This window comes from Salmo salar, chromosome ssa04 (assembly GCF_905237065.1).
Source record: "Salmo salar chromosome ssa04, Ssal_v3.1, whole genome shotgun sequence".
Taxonomy (NCBI): domain Eukaryota; kingdom Metazoa; phylum Chordata; class Actinopteri; order Salmoniformes; family Salmonidae; genus Salmo; species Salmo salar.
This window is the reverse complement of record NC_059445.1, coordinates 20,031,435-20,057,300: the sequence shown is the minus strand read 5'-3', so window position 1 is coordinate 20,057,300 and position 25,866 is coordinate 20,031,435. Positions and strand designations below refer to the sequence as shown.

The window sequence follows — 25,866 nt, the reverse complement described above, 5'->3', positions numbered from 1 at the left end:
GTCTTTATGGGTAAGTCTCAGAGCATTGCATACCTGTATTGTACACTATTTGCACATTCCTTTTTTCAATTCTTCAAGCTCTGTCAAGTTGGTTGTTGATCATTGCTAGACAGCTGTTTTCAAGTCTTGCCATAGATTTTCAAGCCTATTTAAGTCAAAACTCTATCTAGGCCCCTCAGGAATATTCAATGTCATCTTGGTAAGCAACTCCATTGTAAATGTGTGTATATTTGGCCTTGTGTTTTAGGTTATTGTCCTGCTGAAAGGTGAATTATTCTCCCAGTGTCTGTTGGAAAGCAGACTGAACCAGGTTTTCGCCTTACAGCTGTGAGTCTTTATGGCTAAGTCTCAGAGCATTGCATACCTGTATTGCTATATTCCATTTATTTTTTTATCCCTAGTCCTTGCCGATGACAAGCATACCCATAGCATGATGCAGCCACCACCATGCTTGAAAATATGAAGAGTGGTACTCAGTGATGTGCTGGGTTAGATATGCCCCAAACATAACGCTTTGTATTCAGGACAAAAAGTTAATTTGTTTGCAACATTTTTTGCAGTTTTACTTTGGTGCCTTATTCCAAACATATTTGTATTCTGTACAGGCTTCCTTCTTTTCACTCTGTCATTTAGGTTAGTATTGTAGAGTAACTACAATGTTGTGGATTCATCCTCAGTTATTCCTCTTGCAGCCATTAAACTCTAACTGTTTTAAAGTCACCATTGGCCTCATGTTGAAATCCCTGGGCGGTTTTCTTCCTCTCCGGCAACTGAGTTAGGAAGGACGCATGTATTTTTGTAGCGACTGAGTGTAATTAATAACTTCCCCATGCTCAAAGGGATATTCAAGTTTTTTTTTTTCACCCAGCTACCAATAAGTGCCTTCCTTTGCAAGCCATTGGATTACCTCCCTGGTCTTTGTGATTGAAAGTCACTGCTCGACTGAGGGACCTTACAGATAATTGTATGTGTGGAGTACAGAGATGAGGTAGTTATTCAAAAATCATGTTGAACATGATTGCACACAATGACTGCATGCAACTTATGTGACTTGTTATGCACATTTTTACTCCTGAACTTATTTAGGCTTGCCATAACAAAGGGGTTGAATACTTATTGACTTTAGGCATTTCAGCTTTTCATTGAATTAATTTGTAAAAAAAAATATAAAAACATAATTCCACTTTGACGTTATGGGCTATTGTGTGTAGGCCAGTGATTAAAAAAAAATAAAGTTATTAATTTAAAAATGAAGACTAAAAACAAATTGTGGAAAAAGTCAAGGGGTGTGAATACTTTCTGAAGGAACTGTATTTGTTGGGTGGTTGTGCAATTTCTTATTTCCCTTTTTTGTAAACGAAATGTGCAATTCATGCTCCGACCTGTGTCAGGCAGCAATACACAACAAAACGTCTAGTCTGCCGGAAAACTACACGAAGAAAAATAAGTAAACGGAAGTGAACAGTGACCAAGACTACCTTAGCGTTTTTAGTTATTTCGACATTTATTAACTCAAAATAAGACAAATTTAATTTCATAGCAACACCTACTTAGCACAGGGAGTCTTTAATTCGCGTTAGGGACAGGACTTGGTTAATTGATGTGTTATTTAGTTAACGCTAGCTAGCTGCTAAGGTTAACTAACAATGGCTAACCGTAATGGTAACGTTATGGTTTTTCACACTGAAATAGCCTCCATCATGGAGGTGCTAGCAAACGCAGCCGTGGCAGAGATCTGTAAACTCGTAGACGACGACTATGCAGTGTGTCGTTTAGAAATAACTCAAAGCCAGAAAGAAAACAGGACATTGCGGAGGAAACTACAGCTACTGGAACTGAAGGTGTCACGGGAGCGCGCAGAGAGGACAATGCGAGAGCGCGTCCTCGGCAGTCGTCCCAGAAGTGTCAAGATCCTCGACCGATACAGAGGAATTGCAAGAGGTACATTTAGCCCCGTTCCCCTCTGCGCATGTGTTTGGATAGTATGCAATAATTCATCTGATGTGATTACTTGGATGTCTTGCAGAAAGTTAAGTGTTAGTTTACATCCTTGCCAATGTCAAAACTGACCGAGGTCACATTTGTTTTATATTGGGAATTCGGTGTATATTTTCTCTCGTCAATAGCTACCAAGCATGAGATAATACGATTTCGGATTAAACAAAGCGTGCCATGACTAAGAAAATAATATATTTTGAATCAGAAGATGGAGGCAAAATCCACCACTTTTTTCGTTGTTGAATTATTATTACTTATTATTTTCGGATTTCAGTCTTCAATAGTTCTTAAATAGCATTCACTGTTGCATAGTTGAGGTCCCTGTCCAGCTATTACAGTGCCTTCAGAAAGTATTCACACCCCTTGACAGTTTCCACATTTGCTTAATAAGTTGCATGGACTCACTCTGTGCAATAAGTGTTAAACATGCTTTTTGGATGACTACCTCATCTCTGTACCCCATAAATAATTCTCTAAAGGACCCTCAGTTGAGCAGTGAATTTCAAACACAGATTCAACCGCAAAGACCAGTGAGGTTTTCCAATGCCTCACAATGAAGGGCACCTTGACAGAGCGTGAATAATGCAAAAATAAAGTGTAAATATTGTACAATCCTCTTGTGCAAAGCTCCTAGACTTACCCAGAAAGACTTACAGCTGTAATCACTGCCAAAGGTGATAATATGTATTGACTCATGGGTGTGAATAGTTATGTAAATTAGATAACTCGTTAAATTTTTTTGCTGAGTTTGACTTCACATGGGATGATTTCACTGAACAACAAAATAAAGGGAATATTGAATGATCCAACACATCTCCCAAAAACGTTTTCAGCATAAACTCAGCAAAAAAAGAAACATCCCTTTTTCAGGACCCTGTCTTTCAAAGATAATTTGTAAAAATCCAAATAACTTCAGATCTTCATTGTAAAGGGTTTAAACACTGTTTCCCATGCTTGTTCAATGGACCATAAACAATTAATGAACATGCACCTGTGGAACGGTCGTTAAGACACTAACAGCTTACACCCTGTAGGCAATTAAGGTCACAGTTATGAAAACTTAGGACACTAAAGAGGCCTTTCTACTGACTCTGAAAAACACCAAAAGAAAGCTGTCCAGGGAGACAGGCGGACAGCTGATCATCCTTGCAGTGGCAGACCACGTGTAACAACACCTGCACAGGATCGGTACATCCAAACATCACACCTGCGGGACAGGTACAGGATGGCAACAACAACTGCCCGAGTTACACCAGGAACGCACAATCCCTCCTCCAGTGCTCAGACTGTCCGCAATAGGCTGAGAGAGGCTGGACTTAGGCCTGTTGTAAGGCAGGTCCTCACCAGACATCACCGGCAACAACGTAACCTATGGGCACAAACCCACCGTCACTGGACCAGACAGGACTGGAAAAAAGTGCTCTTTACTGATGAGCCACAGTTGTCTCACAGGGGGGATGGTCGGATTCGCGTTTATCGTCGAAGGAATGAGCGTTACACCGAGGCCTGTACTCTGGAGCGGGATCGATTTGGAGGTGGAGGGTCTGTCGTGGTCTGGGGTGGTGTGTCACAGCATCATCGGACTGAGCTTGTTGTCATTGCAGGCAAACTCAACGCTGTGCGTTACAGGGAAGACATCCTCTTCCCTCATGTGGTACCCTTCCTGCAGGCTCATCCTGACATGACCCTCCAGCATGACAATGCCACCAGCCATACTGCTCGTTCTTTGCATGATTTCCTGCAAGACAGGAATGTCAGTGTTCTGCCATGGCCAGCTAAGAGCCCGGATCTCAATCCCATTGAGAACGTCTGGGACCTGTTGGATCGGTGGGTGAGGGCTAGGGTCATTCCCCCCAGAAATGTCCGGGAACTTGCAGGTGCCTTGGTGGAAGAGTGGGGTAACATCTCACAGCAAGAACTGGCTAATCTGGTGCAGTCCATGAGGAGGAGATGCACTGCAGTACTTAATGCAGCTGGTGGCCACACCAGATACTGACTGTTACTTTTGATTTTGACCCCCCCTTTGTTCAGGGACACATTATTCCATTTCTGTTAGACAAATGTCTGTGGAACTTGTTCAGTTTGTGTCTCGTTGTTGAATCTTGTTATGCTCATACAAATATTTACACGTTAAGTTTGCTGAAAATAAACATTTGACAGTGAGGACATTTCTTTTTTTTTTTTGTTTATTTCTGCATTTAATTTAATAGATTTCATGAGAAACATTCTAAATTTGGACATTCTGACATAATACATGTTATTGTAAACATAAACATTGGGTGCCTGGAGAAGAGAAGATTCCCCATTATTGCATTTTTACCACCAGCCAATGTGATCACAAGCTCTCGCCATTCAAATCTCCCCGCCAGTTCACTGTGTGAACGCTGTAGCCTATTTTTTTTATCCAGCAAGCAAGAGCCAGGTGCTTCTTTCGTCAAATATACTGTACCAGTCAAAAGTTAGGACACAGCTACTCATTCCAGGGTTTATTTATTTTTACTATTATCTACATTGTAGAATAATAGTCTAGACAAACTATGAAATAACACATATGGAATTATATAGTAACCAAAAAGTATTAAATAAAAAAAAATAATAATAAAAAAAAAATATATATATATATATTTGAGATTCATCCTTTGCCTTGACAGCTTTGCACACTCTTGGCATTCTCTCAACCAGCTTCTCCTGGAATGCTTTTCCAACCATCAAAAAGGAGTTACCACATATGCTGAGCACTTGTTGGCTGCTTTTCCTCCACTCTGCGGTCTAACTCATCCCAAACCATCTCAATTGGGTTGAGGTCGGATGATTGTGGAGGCCAGGTCATCTGATGCAGCACCCCATCACTCTCCTTCTTGGTCAAATAGCCCTTACACAGCCTGGAGGTGTGTTTTAGGTCATTGTCCTATTGAAAAACAAATGATAGTCCCACTAAGCACAAACCAGATGGGATGGCGTATCACTGCAGGATGCTGTGGTAGCCATGCTGGTTAAGTGTGCCTTGAATTCTAAATAAATCACTGACAGTGTCACCAGCAAAGCACCCCCACACCATCAAATCTCCTTCTCTATGCTTCACGGTGGGAACCACACATGGTGAGATCATCCGTTCACCTACCATGCGTCTCACAAAGATACGGCGGTTGGAACCAAAAATCGAACATTTGGACTCATCAGACCAAAAGGACAGATTTCCAGCGGTCTAATGTCCGTTGCTCGTGTTTCTTGGCCCAAGCAAGTCTCTTCTTATTATTGGTTTCCTTTAGTAGTGGTTTCTTTACAGCAATTCGACCATGCAGGCCTGATTCACGCCGTCTCCTCTTGAACTCTTAAGTATTTATTTGAGCTGCAATTTCTGAGGCTGGTAACTAATGAACTTATCCTCTGCAGCAGAGGTAACTCTGGGTCTTCCGTTCCTGTGGCGGTCCTCATGAGAGCCAGTTTCATCATAGCGCTTGATGCTTTTTGTGACGGCTCTTAAAGAAACTTTCAAAGTTCTGGAAATGTTCCTTATTGACTGACCTTCATGTCTTAAAGTAATGATGGACTGTTTCTCTTTGCTTATTTGAGCGGTTCTTGCCATAATATGGACTTAGTCTTTTTACCAAATAGGGCTATCTTCTGTGTACCCCCCCCCCTTGTCACAACACAAATGATTGGCTCAAATGCATTAAGAAGGAAAATTACACAAATTATCTTAACAAGGCACACCTGTTAATTGGAATGCATTCCAGGTGACTACATCATGAAGCTGGTTGGGAGAATGCCAAGAGTGTGCAAAGCTGTCAAGGCAAAGGATGGCTACTTTGAAGAATCTCACATATAAAATACATCTTGATTTGTTTAACACTTTCTTGGTTACTACATTATTCCATATGTTATTTCATAGTTTGTCTTCACTATTATTCTACAATGTAGAAAATAGTACAAATAAAGAAAAACTCTGGAATGAGTAGGTGTGTCCAAACTTTTGACTGGTACTGTGGATATAGATATATAGAGATTTTTTGAATTGCTCAATAAGTGACCAAACTATATATCTACAGTCGTGGCCAAAAGTTGAGAATGACACAAATATGAATTTTGACAAAGTTTGCTGCTTCAGTGTCTTTAGATATTTTTGTCAGATGTTACTATGGAATACTGAAGTATAATTGCAAGCATTTCATAAGTGTCAAAGGCAATTACATGAAGTTGATGCAAAGAGTCAATATTTGCAGTGTTGACCCTTCGTTTTCAAGACCTCTGCAATCCGCCCTGGCATGCTGTCAATTCACTTCTGGGCCACATCCTGACTGATGGCAGCCCATTCTTGCATAATCAATGCTTGGAGTTCGTCAGAATTTGTGGGTTTTTGTTTGTCCACCCGCCTCTTGAGGATTGACCACAAGTTCTCAATGGGATTAAGGTCTGGGGAGTTTCCTGGCCATGGACCCAAAATATCATTCATCAGAGAAAATGACTTTACCCCAGTCCTCAGCAGTCCAATCCCTGTACCTTTTGCAGAATATCAGTCTGTCCCTGATGTTTTTCCTGGAGAAAAGTGGCTTCTATGCTGCCCTTCTTGACACCAGGTCATCCTCCAAAAGTCTTTGCCTCACTGTGTGTGCAGATGCACTCACACCTGCCTGCTGGCATTCCTGAGCAAGCTCTACTGGTGGTGCCCCGATCCCGTAGCTGAATCAACTTTAGGAGACGGTCCTGGCGCTTGCTGGACTTTCTTGGGTGCCCTGAAGCCTTCTTCACAACAATTTAACCGCTCTTCCTTGAAGTTCTTGATGATCCGATAAATGGTTGATTTAGGTGCAATCTTACTGGCAGCAATATCCTTGCCTGTGAAGCCCTTTTTGTGCAAAGCAATGATGACGGCACGTGTTTCCTTGCAGGTAACCACGGTTGACAGGAAGAACAATGATTCCAAGAACCACCCTCCTTTTGAAGCTTCCAGTCTGTTATTCGAACTCAATCAGCATGACAGAGTGATCTCCAGCCTTGTCCTCGTCAACACTCACACCTGTGTTAACGAGAGAATCACTGACATGATGTCAGCTGGTCCTTTTGTGGCAGGACTGAAATGCAGTGGACATTTTTTGGGGGGGGTTCAGTTCATTTGCATGGCAAAGAGGGACTTTTCAATTCATCTGATCACTTGTCATAACATTCTGGAGTATATGCAAATTGCCATCATACATAGTGAGGCAGCAGACTTTGAAAATTAATATTTGTATCATTCTCAAAACTTTTGGCCACGACTGTACTTCTGGGACACGCATTGGGCTAGGCAACTAGTTCAAGAGCTATAAGAGGAATAGAGAGGATGGAAGAGCGAGAGGCCAGGTCACTGTATGAAGTAAGGACCCTTATAGGATGGTAGGAACATCGTACTTTGTCTGGCACCCGCTTTGTTCCTTTAAGTACCATACTGTGTCACCAACGTTGTAGTGTGTCCTTGCGACATTCTTGTCACTGCTTTTTGGCACGCTTCAGACTGACCCTGCATTTCCCTTTCAATCTGGTGAGCAAGTTCCAATCTGTCTCGTAGCTGTACAACATACTGTGGAGGGTCTTGGCGTGCTCATGATCGGGTTGCAAGCCAGCCACCAGGTTGATGGGTTCTGTAACTTCTCTTCCAAGGACCATCATGTTCGGAGTGAACCCTGTTGAACTGTGCTTTATTGCTCTATAGGCTAACCTTTATTTAACCTCCCTGGGCAAGGTGGGACGTTTGCGTCCCACCTAGTCAACAGCCAGTGGAATCGTGTGGCGAGAAATACAAATACCTCAAATGCTATAACTTCAATTTCTCAAACATATGACTATTTTACACAATTTTAAAAGACAAGACTCTCGTTAATCTAACCACACTGTCCGATTTCAAAAAGGCTTTACAGCGAAAGCAAAACATTAGATTATGTCAGGAGAGTACCCTGCCAAAAATAATCACATAGCCATTTTCAAAGCATGCATATATGTCACAAAAACCAAAACCACAGCTAAATGCAGCACTAACCTTTGATCTTCATCAGATGACACTCCTAAGACATTATGTTGTACAATACATGCATGTTTTGTTCAATCAAGTTCATATTTATATCAAAAACCAGCTTTTTACATTAGCATGTGATGTTCAGAACTAGCATACCCACCGCAAACTTCCGGTGAATTTACTTAATTACTCACGATTAACGTTCACAAAATACATACATTATTTTAAGAATTATAGATACAGAACTCCTTTATGCAATCGCGGTGTCAGATTTTAAAATAGCTTTTCGGCGAAAGCACATTTTGCAATATTCTGAGTAGATAGCCCGGCCATCATGGCTAGCTAATTTGACACCCACCAAGTTTGGCTCTCAACGAACTCAGATTTACTATAAGAAAAATTGGATTACCTTTGCTGTTCTTCGTCAGAATGCACTCCCAGAACTTCTACAACAAATGTTGTTTTGGTTTGAAATAATCCATAGTAATATTGAAATAGCTCCGTTTTGTTCGTGCGTTGAGGTCAGTATCCGAAGGGTGACGCGCGGGCGCATTTCGTGACAAAAAAATGCAAAATATTCCATTACCGTACTTCGAAGCATGTCAAACGCTGTTTAAAATCAATTTTTATGCGATTTCTCGTAAAATAGCGATAATATTCCAACCAGGCGACGTTGTATTCGTTCAAAGAGAGAAAGAAAAACATGGAGTCCTCTTGTGCACGCGCGTTCCAGTGTTCCCTGCCTGACCACTCACAAAAACAAGCCCGCAACAGGCCTACCAATACAAAGGTTGAAAAATTGGTGGCAATCCGGGCAAATTTTAGGCTTTTTGAGCCTGACAACAAGCCATCCTCAACAAGGTTGGAAAGGGACAGTGAAGATGAGGCCTCAGAGTCTGATGTTCAAGAGGTGAACATTGAGGAAGTTCAGGGAGAAGACATGGAAGCCTGAGAGGAAGACAACCAAAGCTTTAGTTTCTAGTCTATCATTTTACAGATGTATGTTGAAAATGTTTTTGGGAGATACGATGGATCATTGGGGATCATTCAATATTTCCTTTCTTTTGTTGTTCAGTGAAATCATCCCATGTGAAGAGTCAACTTATTTAAAGTTCAATTCGTAACTAAATTGTTCTTTTTTTTATTTCTATTGGAAGGATTTAATAATTTGCAATTATGTCTACTTATAAGGTAAAAGGTTTGTTTCTGTCGCCATATGTGGTAAATATATCAATGTAAAAAACATCTACATTTAAATGGTATTAATGTTCATTTGCAAATATTTCCGTTAATTCCCATGGAAAGTTTTCACCTCTGAATATTCCCCAAAATGTGCAACCCTAGTCTTGAACAACCAATAATTAGCGATTGTAGCATTCTGTCTCGCTCATGGGGCCCATGAGATCAATGGTGATCCTCTCCTTAGGTACTCCCATGCGGACAGTGCTCATAGGTGCTTGGGGCTTCCTCGAAGGTCTGGCTTTAGCGGCACAGCTGGTACATGTACGACCATAGTGTGACATCCTCTCTATTTCGGTACCAGTAGTGTCTTGTCTGCAGCCGGGCATTTGTGCGTTCCACGCCAATGTGACCACCTACTGGGCCGTCATGCATCTGCTTCATGATGTCTGTCCCAAACACACGAGGTAGGAGTATTTGTGGGTAAAACACTGCGCCTTCGGTACAGTAGACGCACCATAAGAGAATGCTGTTCTTGACATAGGCCTATAGGAGCCAGTGGAAGAGACTAAGTCGCTGGTCCGAAAAGCGACACAGCCCCCCACGATGGGCGTTCCTGTCCTTCCTCGAGCCATCTCTTCACGGGGCCCATGTCAGTCAGCCATCGGAGCTTGACGTAATCCCTCAGTAGTCCATCCATGGAACAGAACAGTGAGGCTAATCTTTTCCACGTCCGACGTGTCATCTTCACTGTCCCGATGACCCGACTCCACGTTGAAGGCACCTCCAGAAGCTTCAGGGAGTGCAGGCTGTAGGCTGGGGTCTTCTATCCCCACTGAGCAGAGCTCCATAAAAGTAGCTTCCACAGCGTTAACAGCTATGCTGGGGCCGAGGTCAGGATGTCAGCATTTGTGGTGGCGTACTGGATGATGTATGACCTTGAAGTTATACTCCCCAAGCTTCTCGAGCCACCTCGCCAGTTGACCTTCTGGTTCCTTCATCCTTATGAGCCACCGAAGCCACCACTGCTGTGGTCGGTGCGCATGATGAAGGGTCTTCCAAGCAGCTATTGACGGAAGTGTGAAGTAAACTCCACTACTACCAGTAGCTCCCTCCGTATGGTACAATAGTTTTGCTCGGTGGAGGACAGCCGCTGGCTCCCGTACTCTAGAATGCATTCCTCACTGGGACAAGACGCCTCCAATGCCGAAGTTGCTGGTGTCTGTATCGAGGATGAGGTCGCCGCTGTTGAGTAGCTTTCATTTTTTTGAACGCCTCCTGGCGCTCTGGTGTCCACTGGAAACGAGCATGCTTCTTTGTAAGCTCATGCAGGGGCTTGGCTGCAGCAGCAAAATCTTTGACAAAACGGCGGTAGTACGAGGCCAGGCCGACGAACTGACGTACTTCTGAAACGCAGGTAGGCTGGGGCCATTCTTGGACTTTCAGAATTTTTTGGGGATCTATGGCGATGCCGTGTTCAGAAACGATGTGTCCAAGGTAGGTAACCTGTCGGCAGAAGAGACAGCACTTGGAGGGTTACAATTTCAGGTTGGTTTGGCTTAGCCGATCGAACACTTGTGCCAGGCATTAGAGCGTCTCCATGACATCCCTTCCCAGGATGATGTCATCGAGATAAATAAAACATTTAACAGTATAACTAGGCAAGTCAGTTAAGAACAAATTCTTAAGAACAAATTCTTATTTACAATGACAACCCACTGTTCCCCGGTAGGCCAACTGCCTTGTTCAGGGGCAGAACGACAGATTTTTACCTTGTCAGCTCGGGGATTCGATCCAGCAACCTTTCGGTTACTGGCCCAACGCTCTAACCACTAGGCTACCTGCCGCCGGTCTCCCTTTGCATTCCGGCCAGGACACGGTCCATTAAACATTGAAACGTCGCTGGTGCGTTGCAGAGCCCTAAAGGTATCACATTCCACTCAGAGTCCCTTCCTGCTGCAGAAAGCGGCCGCCTTACCGTCGCTGGGAATAAGTTCAACCGGCCAGTAGCCTGACGCTAAGTCCAAAGTGCTAAACGATTTGGCCATTGACAGGGTATCTAGAGTGTCTTGGATACGAGGAAGTGGATATGCATCGTTAAGCGTATGCTAATTTAGAGCCCTGTAGTTCACACAAAGTATGGCTGGTCCTTTTTGCGTACCATAACTAAATCGGCGAAGCCCAGCTGCTGTGGCTTGGAGAGGCTACTCCAGTTTCAAGACTTTGCTGGATCTGCTGGTCTGCATTGAGCTGTTTTTCTTAATGTCCATTCAGAAAGTATAAGTGAGGAAGAACAAATAGAACTGAAATGAGCATAAGATTGTAAAAATGTAAGCAAGTCATGATGACCAGCCAGTGCAAGGAATGAAGACAGGTGCCAGTTCTGCACAACTTTCCTCTTATTAAATCAAATGTAGCTCGATTGAATCTTGTAGGCTAATATTTTTTGTATCATTATTTCTCTCTCTCATTACGGAGTCATCTTTGAACAACATGATCTTGCATTGACACTGCCTGCTCAAGGGAATTACCGCAGCAGGCATTGTCTTATGTCAGACCGCGTTGGATTCCGCCATCTGACGTGAGACAATGCATAGCAGGTTTGTTATGGTTGTTGTTAAAATCCAAATTCTATTTGACCAAATTTGTGCGCACGCCATGTTCCATAACGTTGTCATGGAAAATATGAATGCTTCCAACTAACAAATCAGCAACTGTGCGGTAAATCTGGCTGCATAATGAATGTTGAGATTTCCAAAGAGACTGGGCTTTGGCAAACAACAGGAGTGGAATGTTAGCTAAGAAGACTAGTACCCAAACTAGCTCCTGAACAAAGTGTGTCATGAATATGAAAATATGTTCTGAATCAGGGGAGGATGGATAAAAATCCACTTTTTGGGGCAGGCTTGGCACACTTTATATTAATGCCATCTTCAATAGCTCCTAAACATTTAAAAAAGGTATGGACTCGTTTAACTCCCGAGTTCTGCAACCAAGTTGTACGCGTCGCCCTCGTGCGGCAATGTTTGTAAACACAGAAAGGGGTCTATACAGTTGAGCAGACAGTAGCTAATCTAACAACCTATTTTCCCCCAATCACTCTCTCAGGTGAAGGAAGCTTTGTGAAGCCAGCAGGACACAGCACATGGAGAGATGACCAACCAATCACTGTTGATGAGGGGAGTGGAACCTCCACCCAGCACGTTATCGTGATAGAGGTTAGTGTAATAGTGTTGCATTAAATGTTACAGTTGCATTGTAAATCAAATGTGTCCCTAGCTATTCACTTGCTTACATGTACATCCTCATTTATCTGCAACAGGGGAGCTTGTGAGACTTCTCTTCGACATTGTTATCCAATTCAACCATTGTACCGATTAATAACCTCTTCTTTTCTTGTCAGTCTGCAGATGCAGAGGCTGCAGGTCCTGGAGTCAAGCAGGAGAGGACTGAAGGACAGAAGGACACACGGCACAGCAGAGACATCCAGACTGGAGGGTCTGGAGCGCCCCCTGTAGCCACGGAGAATCCCACCACCACCTCAGCACAGTCCAGGACCCGACACAGCATTACGGAGGTCAGTGGAACGCAGAACGCCGTTCTCAAGTCAGCGACAGACAGCAAGACGTTAACTGTAACACACAGGCTCTTACACACAGGTTCTGACCACATATCAGAACCAGAGAGACTGGGGTTGGGGACACTGGGCTGTCCTCCTGCCCCCGGCTCAGAGTATTTACCAGTATTTCACCAAAGCCAGAGGACGGTTCATTCAAGTGATCATGGTGAATCGTTAGACTCTGGCAGTGATGATCCGTCTTGTTCTTACACTACAGAGATGGATCCTGGCAACATATCCTTGGGTTTAGAGACACAGACTGATCTGTCTAGAGGGGACTGGAACCGGTACAGTAGTAGTGTATACTCTGAAGGGTGCCTAGATAAGAAAGGGGAGGGTCTAGTCGTAGATGAAGTGACTGTGAAATTGGAGGGTGACGTTGCTCCCACATGGAATGCAGATAGTAACCTCGGAGATGGACACTCACAGGGCAGAGATTTCTTAGATTACAGAGAGAACTTAGAGACAAATCCAAATGTTGCGACCCACTCTCCTTTACCCTTGTTCAGGGATCACAACCCAGAGTCCACATCGATGGGACCTTCCGATTCAGACAGCCACGTCCTTTTCGATCAGGGTTTGAACCCAAATGACAGGGCTAGAGCCCAGGCTCAGGGAGGGGGAGCCACATCAGGCAATAGTAAAGAGAAACGGTTCAGTTGTACCCAGTGTCACATGCGCTTCACCGAGGCTGGCACCCTGAAAAGGCACAAGAGGGTCCACACAGGGGAGAAACCCTACAGCTGCCCCCAGTGTGAGAAGAGGTTCTCCCGCCAGGACCATCTAAAGATGCACCTGAAGATCCACACGGGAGAGAGGCCGTTTGCCTGTACGCACTGCGGGAAGAGGTTCTCAGAGAGGAGCTACCTCAAGATACACCTGCAAAAAAACCATTCCACTCCATAACATAGAAAGTAATCATTCCACTCGATAGCTTCTGATATTTAGATTAAACCCTGTATTGAAGGTAGACTCAGCAAGATGACGTACAGTGCCTTCGGAAAGTATTCAGACCCCCCTTGACTTTTTCCATCTCTCTTTAGGTTACAGCCTTATTCTGAAATTGATTAAATAGTCCCGTCCCCCCCCCGTCCCCCCCCCATCAAATGGACACACCATACCCCATAATGACAAAGCAAAAACAGGTTTAGAAATTGTTGCTAATTTATTAAAAATAAAAATATGACATTTACATAACTATTCAGACCCTTTACTCAGCACCTTTGGCATCAATTACAGCATCGAGTCTTCTTGGGTACGACTCTACAAGCTTGGCACACGTGTATTTTGGGAGTTTCTCCCATTCTTCTCTGCAGATCCTTTCAAGCTCTCAGGTTGGATGGGGAGCATTGCTGCACAGCTATTTTCAGGTCTCCAGAGATGTTCGATCGGGTTCAAGTCCACTCAAGGACATTCAGAGACTTGTCCCGAAGCCACTCCTGTGTTGTCTTGGCTGTGTGCTTAGAGTCGTTGTACTGCTGGAAGGTGAACCTTTGCCCCATTCTGAGGTCTTGAGTGCGCTGGAGCAGGTTTTCATCAAGAATCTCTCTGTACTTCACTCCGTTCATCTTTGCCTCGATGCTGACTAGTCTCCCAGTCCCTGCCGCTGAAAAGAAAACAACAACAAAAAACAGCATGATGGTGCCAGGTTTCCTCCAGACGTGATGCTTGGCATTCAGGCCAAAGAGTTGAATCTTGGTTTCATCAGAGCAGAGAATCTTGTTTTCTCATGGTCTGAGAGTCTTTAGGTACCTTTTGGCAAACTAAGCTCGCTGTCGTGCCTTTTACTGAGGAGTGGCTTCCGTCTGGCCACTCTACCATAAAGGCCTGATTGGTGGAGTGCTGCAGAGATGGTTGTCCATCTGGAAGGATCTCCACAGAGGAACTCTGGAGCTCTGTCAGAGTGACCATTGGGTTCTTGGTCACCTCCCTGACCAAGGCCCACCTCCCCCGATTGCTCAGTTTGGCCAGGTGGCCAGCTCTAGGAAGAGTCTTGGTGGTTCCAAACTTCTTCCATTTAAGAATGATGGAGGCCACTGTGTTCTTGGACTTTCAATGCTGCAGAAATGTTTTGGTACCCTTTCCCAGATCTGTGCCTTGACACAATCCTGTCTCAGAGCTCTACGGACAATTCCTTCGACCTCATGGCTTGGTTTTTGCTGACATGCACTGTCAACTGTGGGACCTTATATAGACAGGTATATGCCTTTCCAAATCATCTCCAATCAATTGAATTTACCACAGGTGGACTTCAATCAAGTTGTAGAAACGTCAAGGATGATCAATGAAAACAGGATGCACCTGAGCTCAATTTCGAGTCTCATAGCAAATAGTCTGAATACTAATGTAAATAAGTTTTTTTATTTAATTTTACTTTTCACTTTGTCATTAGGGGGTATTGTGTGTACATTGCTGATGATTTTTATTTAATCAATTATAGAATAAGGCTGTAACGTAACAAAATGTGGAAAAGGTCAAGCGGTCTGAATACTTTCTGAAGGCACTGTAGATGCACAAAGTAACCCGCAGTAATGGGTCAATTTCCACAACAACCAAGCATGTTGAAATGCAAGGCCCAGACATTGTGAAATATATAAGTCACATTTAAAGGACAGTAGGTAGCCTAGCGGTTAAGAGCTTTGGGCCAGTAACCGAAAGTTGGCTGGTTCGAATCCCTGAGCAGACTAGGTGAAAGATCTGTGTGCAAGGCACTTAACCCTAATTTCTCCTGTAAGTCGCTCTGAATGAGTGTGTGCTAAATGACTTAAACATGTAAAGGTAAAATGACAAACAGTATAGCATAAAAAGTCTGTTACATATTGTGTTTGTACTGAGTAGGCTATATGATGTTCAAATGCCTATTTCATTACTTCCAACTACTTTTTATCCTGAGACAGTTTTAATGAGAAAAATAATGCAGTTCATCAAGTTCATGTTGATTTCTAATTGAGACGTGTGTGTGGTTTTCATATGGTGTATTTAAAGCTTGTTTATGGTTAATAAACACAAAATGTGACTTTTCATTCCAAGACTTTCATTGAGACTCTTTAGTATACATCAAATCTAATCTCACCCTATTTTGTATACACCTGACAGCGCTTTATAACCAATATACCAGCATATACCCACATACTAACAAACACCTACTGTACACGTCAAAATAGTTTAGTCAGGTTTGTCTGACTTTTGATTTATCATAGCTGACTATTTACCCACATCATATTTATATCCACCATGATGGGTTTAACAACAACGACGTCATTCTGTAACTACAGTATAGGACTCAAACTGGGGAAGGGTTAATACTCCATGTTGAAAGTGTCTGTGTGTGTATATGTCTGTAATCTGTATCACCTGTCTTTTCCAGGAGGAGGAGGGTTCAGAGGTGCTGCTGGTCAAGGAGGAGGGGTATGAGGAGAGTCTGGGGAACCCTGAGGGGAACAAGGTCATGGAGGACAACCAGACTACACCTCCTCCTGAACCCACAGAGGAACCAGCTGAGCACCACAGCACCACACACAGTCTCCCTGAGGTGAGCCCACTGTAAACTACTGTCTGAATGATATTAGGTCAAGGCCCAAATCCACAAAGACTCTCAGAGTAGGAGTGCTGATCTAGGATCAGTTTTGCCTTTTAGATCATAATGAATGAGATTATATAGAAAGATCCTAGATCAGCACTCTTTGTGGATACGGGCCAGGTCTAGATTAATAATCAACTAATACATTTGCATAGTAACAAATTAACTAAATGTTGCATAGTACTCATACCCCAACCAGAAGATGCTCCATAGCAGGGTGCTCATATCATATTTCTTGATCCAACATCCTCTCACTCTGTATCTCTTACAGTCAGTAGACATGGAGGATGGGAAGCCTGACCTGCTGCTGGTCAAAGAGGAGACGATAGAAGATGGACCAGAGAGCATTGACCTGCAGAGTGGACTAAAGATGGGGGAGCAAGGTAAGGGAGAAATACATATAACCCATTGTCTTCTGACAGGTGGCATCGCTTCTATGCAAGGCTCATCCCTCATCAGTGCTGGAGGAATCGTTTGACTATCTGACGTAAGACAATGCCTATAGTCTACATACAGTAACAGATCTTCAAAAGGAAAATTGATGCGCCAGGCTATTTTTTTTCCTCATTCATAAAATGAAATCAATAGAATGTATGTTTACATACAAAAACACACATAATGGATGAACTTGACCAGTTAATTTACCAAAATGAAGTGAGTTTTCCCTGTCATGTTTGGAAAGTCTATTTTCTAACCTCTTCCTGCAGGTGGTTGGTTGGAGGCTAACAGAGGAGACTGGACAGCCATCTTGGATTCCCAGACCCTGACCGGTGCAGCCAAGAGCCCAGGGGATGACATCACTGAGCAGGCCAGGACCAGAGGTGACATAGTGGAGGTCAGTGGATGGGACAGCGTCCTCAACTCAGGCTAGGGAATAACATATTAACCACAACCAGAAACAGACAGTCGAAAAACAAAACATCTGAACTTGACAACATACTGCGGGGACGAGGGGACATAGATTTGGTCTGCGGGGACGGGGAGGTGTCAGTATGCAGCAGGAGAGAACAGACTCGGCTAGCGATGCTCCATCCTGCTCCTATAGTTGTGATTCAGAGAGACTGATGGTGTCTCAGGTTAACCCCCTAACAGGTGCTGCCTTCAGCCTGCCTTCTATAGGATCTATCAACTGGAACATGGACCCTGTGACATCACAGACACTACCTTGCCTTCGTTCTCACACTCTCCTTATATTAAACCAGACCTCAGACAATGCCAGTGCCTCAACACTAAATGGATACACAAGCCCGATGACAAATGACAGTAGTAGTGACGCTATCAGTAGATCCAGTGGCAAAGAGAAGCGCTTCCCGTGTTCATTCTGTGGGAAAGCCTTCAGTTTCCCCAAACAGGTGGAGATCCACCAGAGCAGTGGTTCCCAAACTTGTTATAGTCCCGTACTCCTTCAAACATTCCAGCTGCGTACCCCCATTAGCACCAGGGTCAGTGCACTCTCAAATGTTTTTTGCCATCATTGTAAACCTGCCACACAGACAAACACACTATATGATACTTTTATTAAACATAAGAATGATTGTGAGTTTGTCACAACCCGGCTTGTGGGAAGTGACAAAGAGCTCTTATAGGGCCAGGGCACAAATAATAATAAATCATTTTGCTCTTTATTTAGCCATCTTACATATAAAACCTTATTTGTTCATCAGAAATTGTGAACAACTCACCACAGGTTAATTGAGAAGGGTGTGCTTGAGTGGATGCACATAGCTCTGCAATGTTGGGTGTATTGGAGAGAGTCTCAGTCTTAAATCATTTTCCACACACAGTCTGTGCTTGTATTTAGTTCACGCTAGTGAGGGCCGAGAATCCACTCTCACATAGGTACGTGGTTGCAAAGGGCATCAGTGTCTTAACAGCACGATTTACCAAGGCAAGAAACTCTGAGCGCAGCCTTATTCAGAAATCTGGCAGTGGCTTCTGATTAAATTTGATTTTCACAGAACCGCTTGTTCCAATTTCAATGAGGCTCTCTTGTTCAGATATCGGTAAGTTGACTGGAGGCAAGGCATGAAAGGGATAACGATTCCAGTTGTTTGTCATCCGCTTCGGGAAAGTACCTGCGTAATTGCGCACCCAGCTCACTCAGGTCCTTCGCTATATCACATTTGACATAGTGTGTAAGCTTGAGTTAATTTGCACACAACAAAAATCATACAATGATGGAAAGACCTGTACGTTGTCCTTGTTAATGGAGACAGAAAAGAGCTCCAACTTCTTAATCATAGTCTCAATTTTGTCCTGCACATTGAATATAGTGGCGGAGAGTCCCTGTAATCCTAGATTCAGATCATTCAGGTGAGAAAAAACATCAGATAGGCCAGTCGTGTGAGAAACTCGTCATCATGCAAGCGGTCAGACAAGTGAAAATTATGGTCAGTAAAGAACTTTAAGCTCGTCTCTCAATTTAAAAAAGTGTCAATACTTTGCCCCTTGATAACCAGCGCACTTCTGTACGTTGAATAAGCGTTACATGGTCGCTGCCCATATCATTGCATAATGCAGAAGATACACGAGAGTTCAGGGGCCTTGCTTTAACAAAGTTAACCATTTTCACTGTAGTGTCAAATGTCTTTCAAGCTGTCAGGCATTCCCTTGGCAGCAAGAGCCTCTCGGTGGATGTTGCAGTGTAACCAACTGGCATCAGGAGCAACTGCTTGCACGCACGTTACCACTCTACTGTGTCTCCCTGTCATGGCTTTTGCCGCATCAATACAGATACCAACACATCTTGACCACCAAAGCCCATTTGATGTCATAAAACTGTCCAGTACTTAAAAAAATATTCTCATGTTGTCCTGGTTTCCAGAAGAGAATGTATTCCTTAATTGACCCCCCCCCCCATAAACGTAACAGACATATACAAGGAGCTGTGACAGGCCCGCCACGTCTGTTGACTCATCCAGCTGTAACGCATATAATTCATTGACTTGTATGCGAAGCAGTAATTGTTTCAAAACATCTCCTGCCATGTCACTGATGCGTCGTGAAACAGTCGTTTGATGAATGCATTGTCTGTATAGTTTTTTGGGCCTTTTCCCCTAGCATTGTCCTAGCCATATCTGCGGAGCTGGAAGAATTAAGTCCTCCACAATAGTATGGGGCTTTCCTGTCCTAGCCACTCGGTAGCTCACGATATAAGACGCTTCTAGCACCTTCTTATTAATGCATCTGTTCCTTTTATACATATCTTACAACTCGAAAGTCGTCTTTATTCTCAATCAAAAAACTCCCGTGGCTTATTTTTCAAATTGTCATGTTTCATTTCTAAATGTCTGCGCAAGAGTGAAGGCTTCCCGCGAGAGAGTAACGGTTAATGTGATTGGATGTTAATTATTTGACTAGGCTACCTGTAGTTGACATTGTGTTGTTATTTCGCTGAACACTAGATGGTTTAATTTTATTTTTGGCAGTGAAAACGAGGCTACTCAGGCAGGAAATAAACTTTACCCAAATGTATAGCCCCATTGGAAAATATAAATGTACGGTTTGAAAATGTGAAGAAATGTTTTATTGTGAATCACATTTTTATGTGGCGTACCCCAGTTTGGGAATACCTGCACACAGGGGACAAACCGTTAGGCTGCCATCTGTGCCAGGCCAATGTTTCACACTTGTCCTGATGTGGCAGCGGAGAAGTCCTACAGCTGCACCCCAGTGTGAGAAGAGGTTCTCCTGCCAGCACCAGCTGAAGAATCACCCGAAGGTCCACACGGGACAGAAGCTGATCGCACTGCGGGAGGGAAGAGGTTCTCAGAGAGATGCTACCTCAGGATACACCAACAGAAAATGCACGCGACCCATGTATAGAGTATAGTGACATGTAGTAGTACTAGTTAATTCTGTTGATTGTGGATGTAGCTGGGAACTGGTAGAGGTGAACTGAGGAAGGAATGAGTATGATGAGGCCGAGTAGATATGGTGATGGTTGGTGCAATGTCTGTAAAAATGTTTACTTGACAAAGTAGTGAAGACGTGTGTGATGAACCTTTTCCAAAGTATTCTAAATTGTATTTTATTAAAGCGAAGGTACAGAAAAGTCTAATATCGAGAATGTACTCAGGTTCTCCCTCATTTAGAGGCACAACCCAGTTTCCCTTTTTATAGAAATAGCTTAAGACAAAAGAGCAAAGTGGAAGATAGTGTATAAATGGGTCTGTATAGGAGCAGATCGGGTTCACATTATTTAGGTAAAATGCCTAATGCATAGAGTTCTAGTAGCCTATCAGAAGCTCATATAGCTATTCAGGTCTAACAAAGGCCAAATCTGAAACCAAAAACGGAACATAATGTAAGAAATACAGCATGGCTACAATGCATGGTTTAAAGATGAAAATGCAATTGGTTAAGCATGAAATGCACTGAGAATCTCACTGCAGATAGGTACTTATCACAGTGGGAGGCCGTTCCTTCTGTTGCAAGAACAAAAGCGTTACCTGCTGCGTGCCGACCCGGTAGCGACGAACCTGCCGTTTCTACTTGCAGAATCGTAATGCTCGTCATTGGCCAACAACTTGACTTTGAGCCAATCCGAGAGCACGAACTTGGGGAGCTAAAAGGAGTGACAACAAAAGGGGGGAAAATAGGGCGTTCTCTCTGTACATCCACGGTTAAATGTCATGAGCCAGTCACACTTCATATGCAGTGTAAGCTATTGGATGGTAGCTAGCTAAGTGCACAGACGCAATGCACACAACAGTAAATACTTCCTCCCAGCAACCTAACCACTGTAGTTAGTAATTAAAGCACAATGGATTCGTTTCAATGAAACAGCTGCTTGTGTTAGTGCAGTGTCCTTAGCTAGCGAATATGCTAACGATAGCTAAACAATTGGCCATGGGCTGGTGGTACTGGCTGTCGACACTGTTCAGAGGTACTGTCGGCAGGCAAACGTTTGACAATCCTACCGGTGTGTCTGAGCTTTTACAAAAATCAATACAATCAGCAAAGTAACATACCGTTTCTTATGTAACCCACACGGAATGACTCAAACAGGCTGGTTACACATACATTACCAGTCTTCCTTTTGAGAGAAATGGAGCATGTCATGTACTTCATGTATAAATAGCGACAGTAACTCATTTGCATTACAATAGTCAATGTAATGTCTAAAACAGTTCTTCAAAACAGCGACGCAACGCATGTTCTCACACACACACACTGTATCCCCGTCTGCCGGTTGTAGCTCACCGTGAAGCAAGCATACCGGACCGATGCCCATTGTCTAACTGCGCGCAACACTGCTTGAATAACCCGCTGTTAGCAAAGCGCGGACAGTGTAGACCAAGTAAGAGAGACTGCAGACTGCCATACTGTTTCCCTTTAACCTTCCGGTACTAAGTAGGGTCGGGGTCTGACCCCAAACTTCTACCTGGTTACATTAACAGTGAGAAAATATATATTTTACTTGTCACGTATCGTTTTGTGCGATAAAGGTACTTCAAAGTTATGTTAGCTTATGGCTATTTTGTTGAAATTAAATACAAAATTGACTCTGCTAACTTGATTTTTTATTTGTATTTTTAGGGACTGAGTTTCCCTTATCTCGGTCAAACCAAAACATTATACTTCATTCTTAAATCAAAACACATGGAATTGTTTTAATAATACACTCCAATGGCTCCATATTGTTAAGGTACTTCTATCACAATATTAGAGATGGGCTTGACTGTGGTTAACATTTTATAATATCATGTCATGTTTCTGGGTGTACCGCAAAGAGTTTTTTATATAAACCTTTACGCTTTTCTGTACAATCTTTTTTTGCAGTCTGCAGTCGAAGAAGACCTGCTGATATCCAGTGTTACTGGTGGGGGAGAGTGGACCTCTGAAGCGGTTGATCACAAACCCTGGCCCCGGATCAGGATCCTGGACCAGGAGCCTTCACTCTTCCTTTCTGAGTCAGAACCAGGACCCAAACGCGAGTTTGAGAGACTCCACCACCACACAGAACACAACCAGTGGACAGGTGGACTGAACAACCTCAGTCCTGGTGGTCATCAGAGAGACAGAGGCTCCAGTCAGGGATCCAGTCTGCAGCCCAGACCCTTCTCTTCACAGTCTCAGTGCAGGGATGGAGCAGGGCCTGGGGCTGATAGAGAGAGATCCTCCTTTTCCTATGATGCAAACACCATAGTATCCATGATGAACAGAGCAGGTCACCCTGGGCTTCAGCCTTCACAGAGAGTGGTGGGAGACCGCCCTGGCGGTAGTCTTTCAGGAAGTCTGTCTTCTCCTTCAGGGTCTCGTCTAATGCCTGGTGACTGGGTTCATAGAAGGCCCGGACCTGGACCTAGCCTTCCTCAGCTGCCTCATGGTAACCCCACAAATGCAGACAGGGTCAGGATGGGTGTTCACCATGAGAGGTACCTAACCTATAACACAGCACACAATCCCAACAACACCCAAACAATGGCTAGAGGTCAAGGAGGTAGCTCGAAGTTGGCTCCTACTTCTCCCTCTACCTCATCTGCTGTCATTGGGTCACAACGTGGTAGGCCGAGCATTAAGACGGACGCCGACAAGCCGTATGCCTGCCCCACGTGTGGAAAGCGCTTCGCTCATGCGAACTATGTGAAGCAGCACCAGACTGTTCACACCAAGGAGAGGCCCTTCATGTGCAAGCTGTGTTACAAGAGCTTCTCCTTTCAGAGTAACCTTATCAAACATAGGAGTGTCCACAATGAGGAGAAGTCATAGCAGTGTGGCTTAAGTTGTACACAGGGGATATCTGGGAACCATTCTTTAGCTGACATATTATAGTTATCATGTGAAGTGTCTTGGGGTAAGAGGATTTTTTGGATTACTAAGTCCCTCAGCGCTGTTCAATGTCAGTCCTGGAGGGCCAAAACCCTTCTGGTTTTCATCTTCTCCTAATAAGGGACTAATTCAGACCTAGGACACCAGGTGAGTGCAATTAACTACCAGGACTGAACAGTAGTTAGTTTTGTACTAAAAAAATAGGTGAGCAAATCTGTTAATAAATGAGAAATCATGTTGTCCTTTTGATGTGTTGATTTTGTATTTCCTTGTTTATCATTTTGAATTCAAATTGGCCTTAGTCTCCTTGGCTTCCTTCGAACCTATAGGTGTCTGTCCTTGCCAACGATTGGATCTAGCCAACCATTCTTTTTAGGTCATTTACGGTAATTTTTCTAAACAAGCCTGCTCTGAGCTTGAAAGATACTGATCATGGCCTTTTCTCAATTGGTTTTGAGCAACTCCGGCGTCCTCTCTCCTCCGGCCTCCTTTTGAAAAAAGGTCAAAGGTAATCGAGGAGAGGGAATGTGGATGAAAATCCACTTGAATGAAATGAGACTACTTCTCCATATTCGCAGGTCATGAGGCAAATGATGTTTAGGGCTGGATCCCAAAATAAGTGTGAAAGTGATAATTAAGTTAGTTGTGCAAGACATTTTATAGATAAAACATAAGTAGCATACAGTGGCTTGCTAAAGTATTCATCCCCCTTGGCATTTTTTCCATTGTGTTGCCTTACAACCTGGATTTAAAATTGATTTTGTTTAGGTGTTTGTATCATTTAATTTAAACAACATGCCAACCCCTTTGAAGATGCCAAATATTTTTTTGTAAAACAAACAAGAAATAAGACAAAAAGCAGAACTTGAGTGTGCATAACTATTTACCCCGCCCCAAAGTTAATACAGCAATTACAGCTGCAAGTCTCTTGGGGTATGTCTCTATAAGCTTGGCACATCTAGCCACTGGTATTTTTGCTCATACTTCAAGGCAAAACTGCTCTAGCTCCTTCAAGTTGGATGGGTTCGGCTGGTGTACAGCAATCTTTAAGTTATACCGCAGTTTCTCAATTGGATTGAGGTCTCGGCTTTGACTAGGCCATTCCAAGACATTTAAATGTTTCCCCTTAAACCACTCGAGTGTTGCTTTAGCAGTATGCTTAGGGTCATTGTCCTGCTGGAAGGTGAACCTCCATCCCAGTCTCAAATCTCTGAAAGACTGAAACAGGTTTCCCTCAAGAATTTCCCTGTATTTAGCATCATTCCCTGTATTTAGCATCATTCCTTCAATTCTGACCAGTTTCCCAGTCCCCGCCGATGAAAAACATCCCCACAGCATGATGCTGCCACCACCATGCTTCACTGTGGGGATGGTGTTCTGGGTGATGAGAGGTGTTGGGTTTGCGCCAGACATAGCGTTTTCCTTGATGGCCAAAAAGCTACATTTTAGTCTCATCTGACCAGAGTACCTTCTGCCATATGTTTGGGGTGTCTCCCACATGCCTTTTGGCGAAAACCAAACGTATTTGCTTATTCTTTTCTTTAAGCAATGGCTTTTTTAAGTTACAGGTTGTAATGCAGCAAAATAGGGCAAACGCAAAGGGTGATGAATACTTTTGCAAGGCACTGTATTTGTTTTTAAACATCTGCATGCTTTTCTCCACCAACAAAACAAAAGCTGATTCAAAGGTGGCATGGTAGATTCCAAAAAGACTATCAAGTAGGGGAGGACACTTCCTTTGGACTATAAACACATTTATATCTCCTCGACCACTTATCAGAGGTCGGAAGGCACACCCATGTGGAGGGTGGTTGGAAGAGCGCGCTTGTTTGAAAAGGAAAAGCGGCGCGATAGCTTTTGATTAAAAAAGAACATCAAGACGAAACAGATGCTTTATAAGTTGGAAACACTGTTGAGAAATACATCCCGAGGGGTTCGTACTGATTGTACGGAGATTGTGACAGCCGGTTAAAATTGCGTCCCCTGACAAGGTAAGAACAATATGTATGTCAGTAGAAGTGCAATATTATCATAAGGAGACGTATACTTGAAATACGGAGGAGGAATGGAGGGGAGAGGCAGAGGAGGTCTGAGAGAGGGAGGAAGATAGTGAGCTTGAGTTGGTTAAAAATGGCGGGAAAATGGGAGATGTTTGTTAAAGAAGAATGGTAGAATGGTAAGCAGAATGAGCTGAAGACAGGAGGAGAAATGGAAGTGAATGAGGGTGAAGTATCGGAGGTGGTCGGTGTGGGGAAGTTCTCGGAGCCCGAGGCTTGCACTGAGGGTCAGGATATTGATGAATCTGTGACCGTAGGAGTGAGGTTTTTGGAAAAAGTGGACCCTTTTGTCTGATCCATTTGTGGTTTCAGGTGGGTGAAAATAGAGTTGGGTGCTGTGGAATCGGTGAGGGTAACCAGAAGTGGTCTTGTGATAATTGTTTGTGTTTCTGCTGGTCAGGAAAGTAGTGGTATGTGTTACCTGTAGGGATGCCCATGGGGCTTGAGATCAGAAATGTCCCATGTGCGGGGCAGGTTGAGGTTTCCAGGGTTAGAGTAGTGCAGAAGTTGTCATATGCTGAGGCAGTGGTCCTGCCGTACATACCTACACGTACGCTACGGTCACAAGACGCGGGCCTCCTAATTGTTCCTAGAATTTCTAAGCAAACAGCTGGAGGCAGGGCTTTCTCCTATAGAGCTCCATTTTTATGGAATAGTCTGCCTACCCATG

At 43.6% G+C, this 25,866-nt stretch overlaps 1 protein-coding gene across 1 annotated transcript; it reads left to right on the top strand.

The window, feature by feature from the left end:
* The first annotated feature begins 1,420 nt into the window (after nt 1–1,420).
* Nucleotides 1,421–23,385, top strand: LOC106602492 (zinc finger protein 205). The gene is made up of 7 exons (XM_014195160.2): nt 1,421–1,941; nt 12,275–12,384; nt 12,570–12,743; nt 16,153–16,317; nt 16,637–16,748; nt 17,073–17,200; nt 22,150–23,385. The coding sequence occupies exons 1-7, from the start codon at nt 1,647–1,649 to the stop codon at nt 23,077–23,079; spliced, it is 1,914 nt and encodes a 637-aa protein (XP_014050635.1). The 5' UTR covers nt 1,421–1,646; the 3' UTR covers nt 23,080–23,385.
* Nucleotides 23,386–25,866: the final 2,481 nt, after the last annotated feature.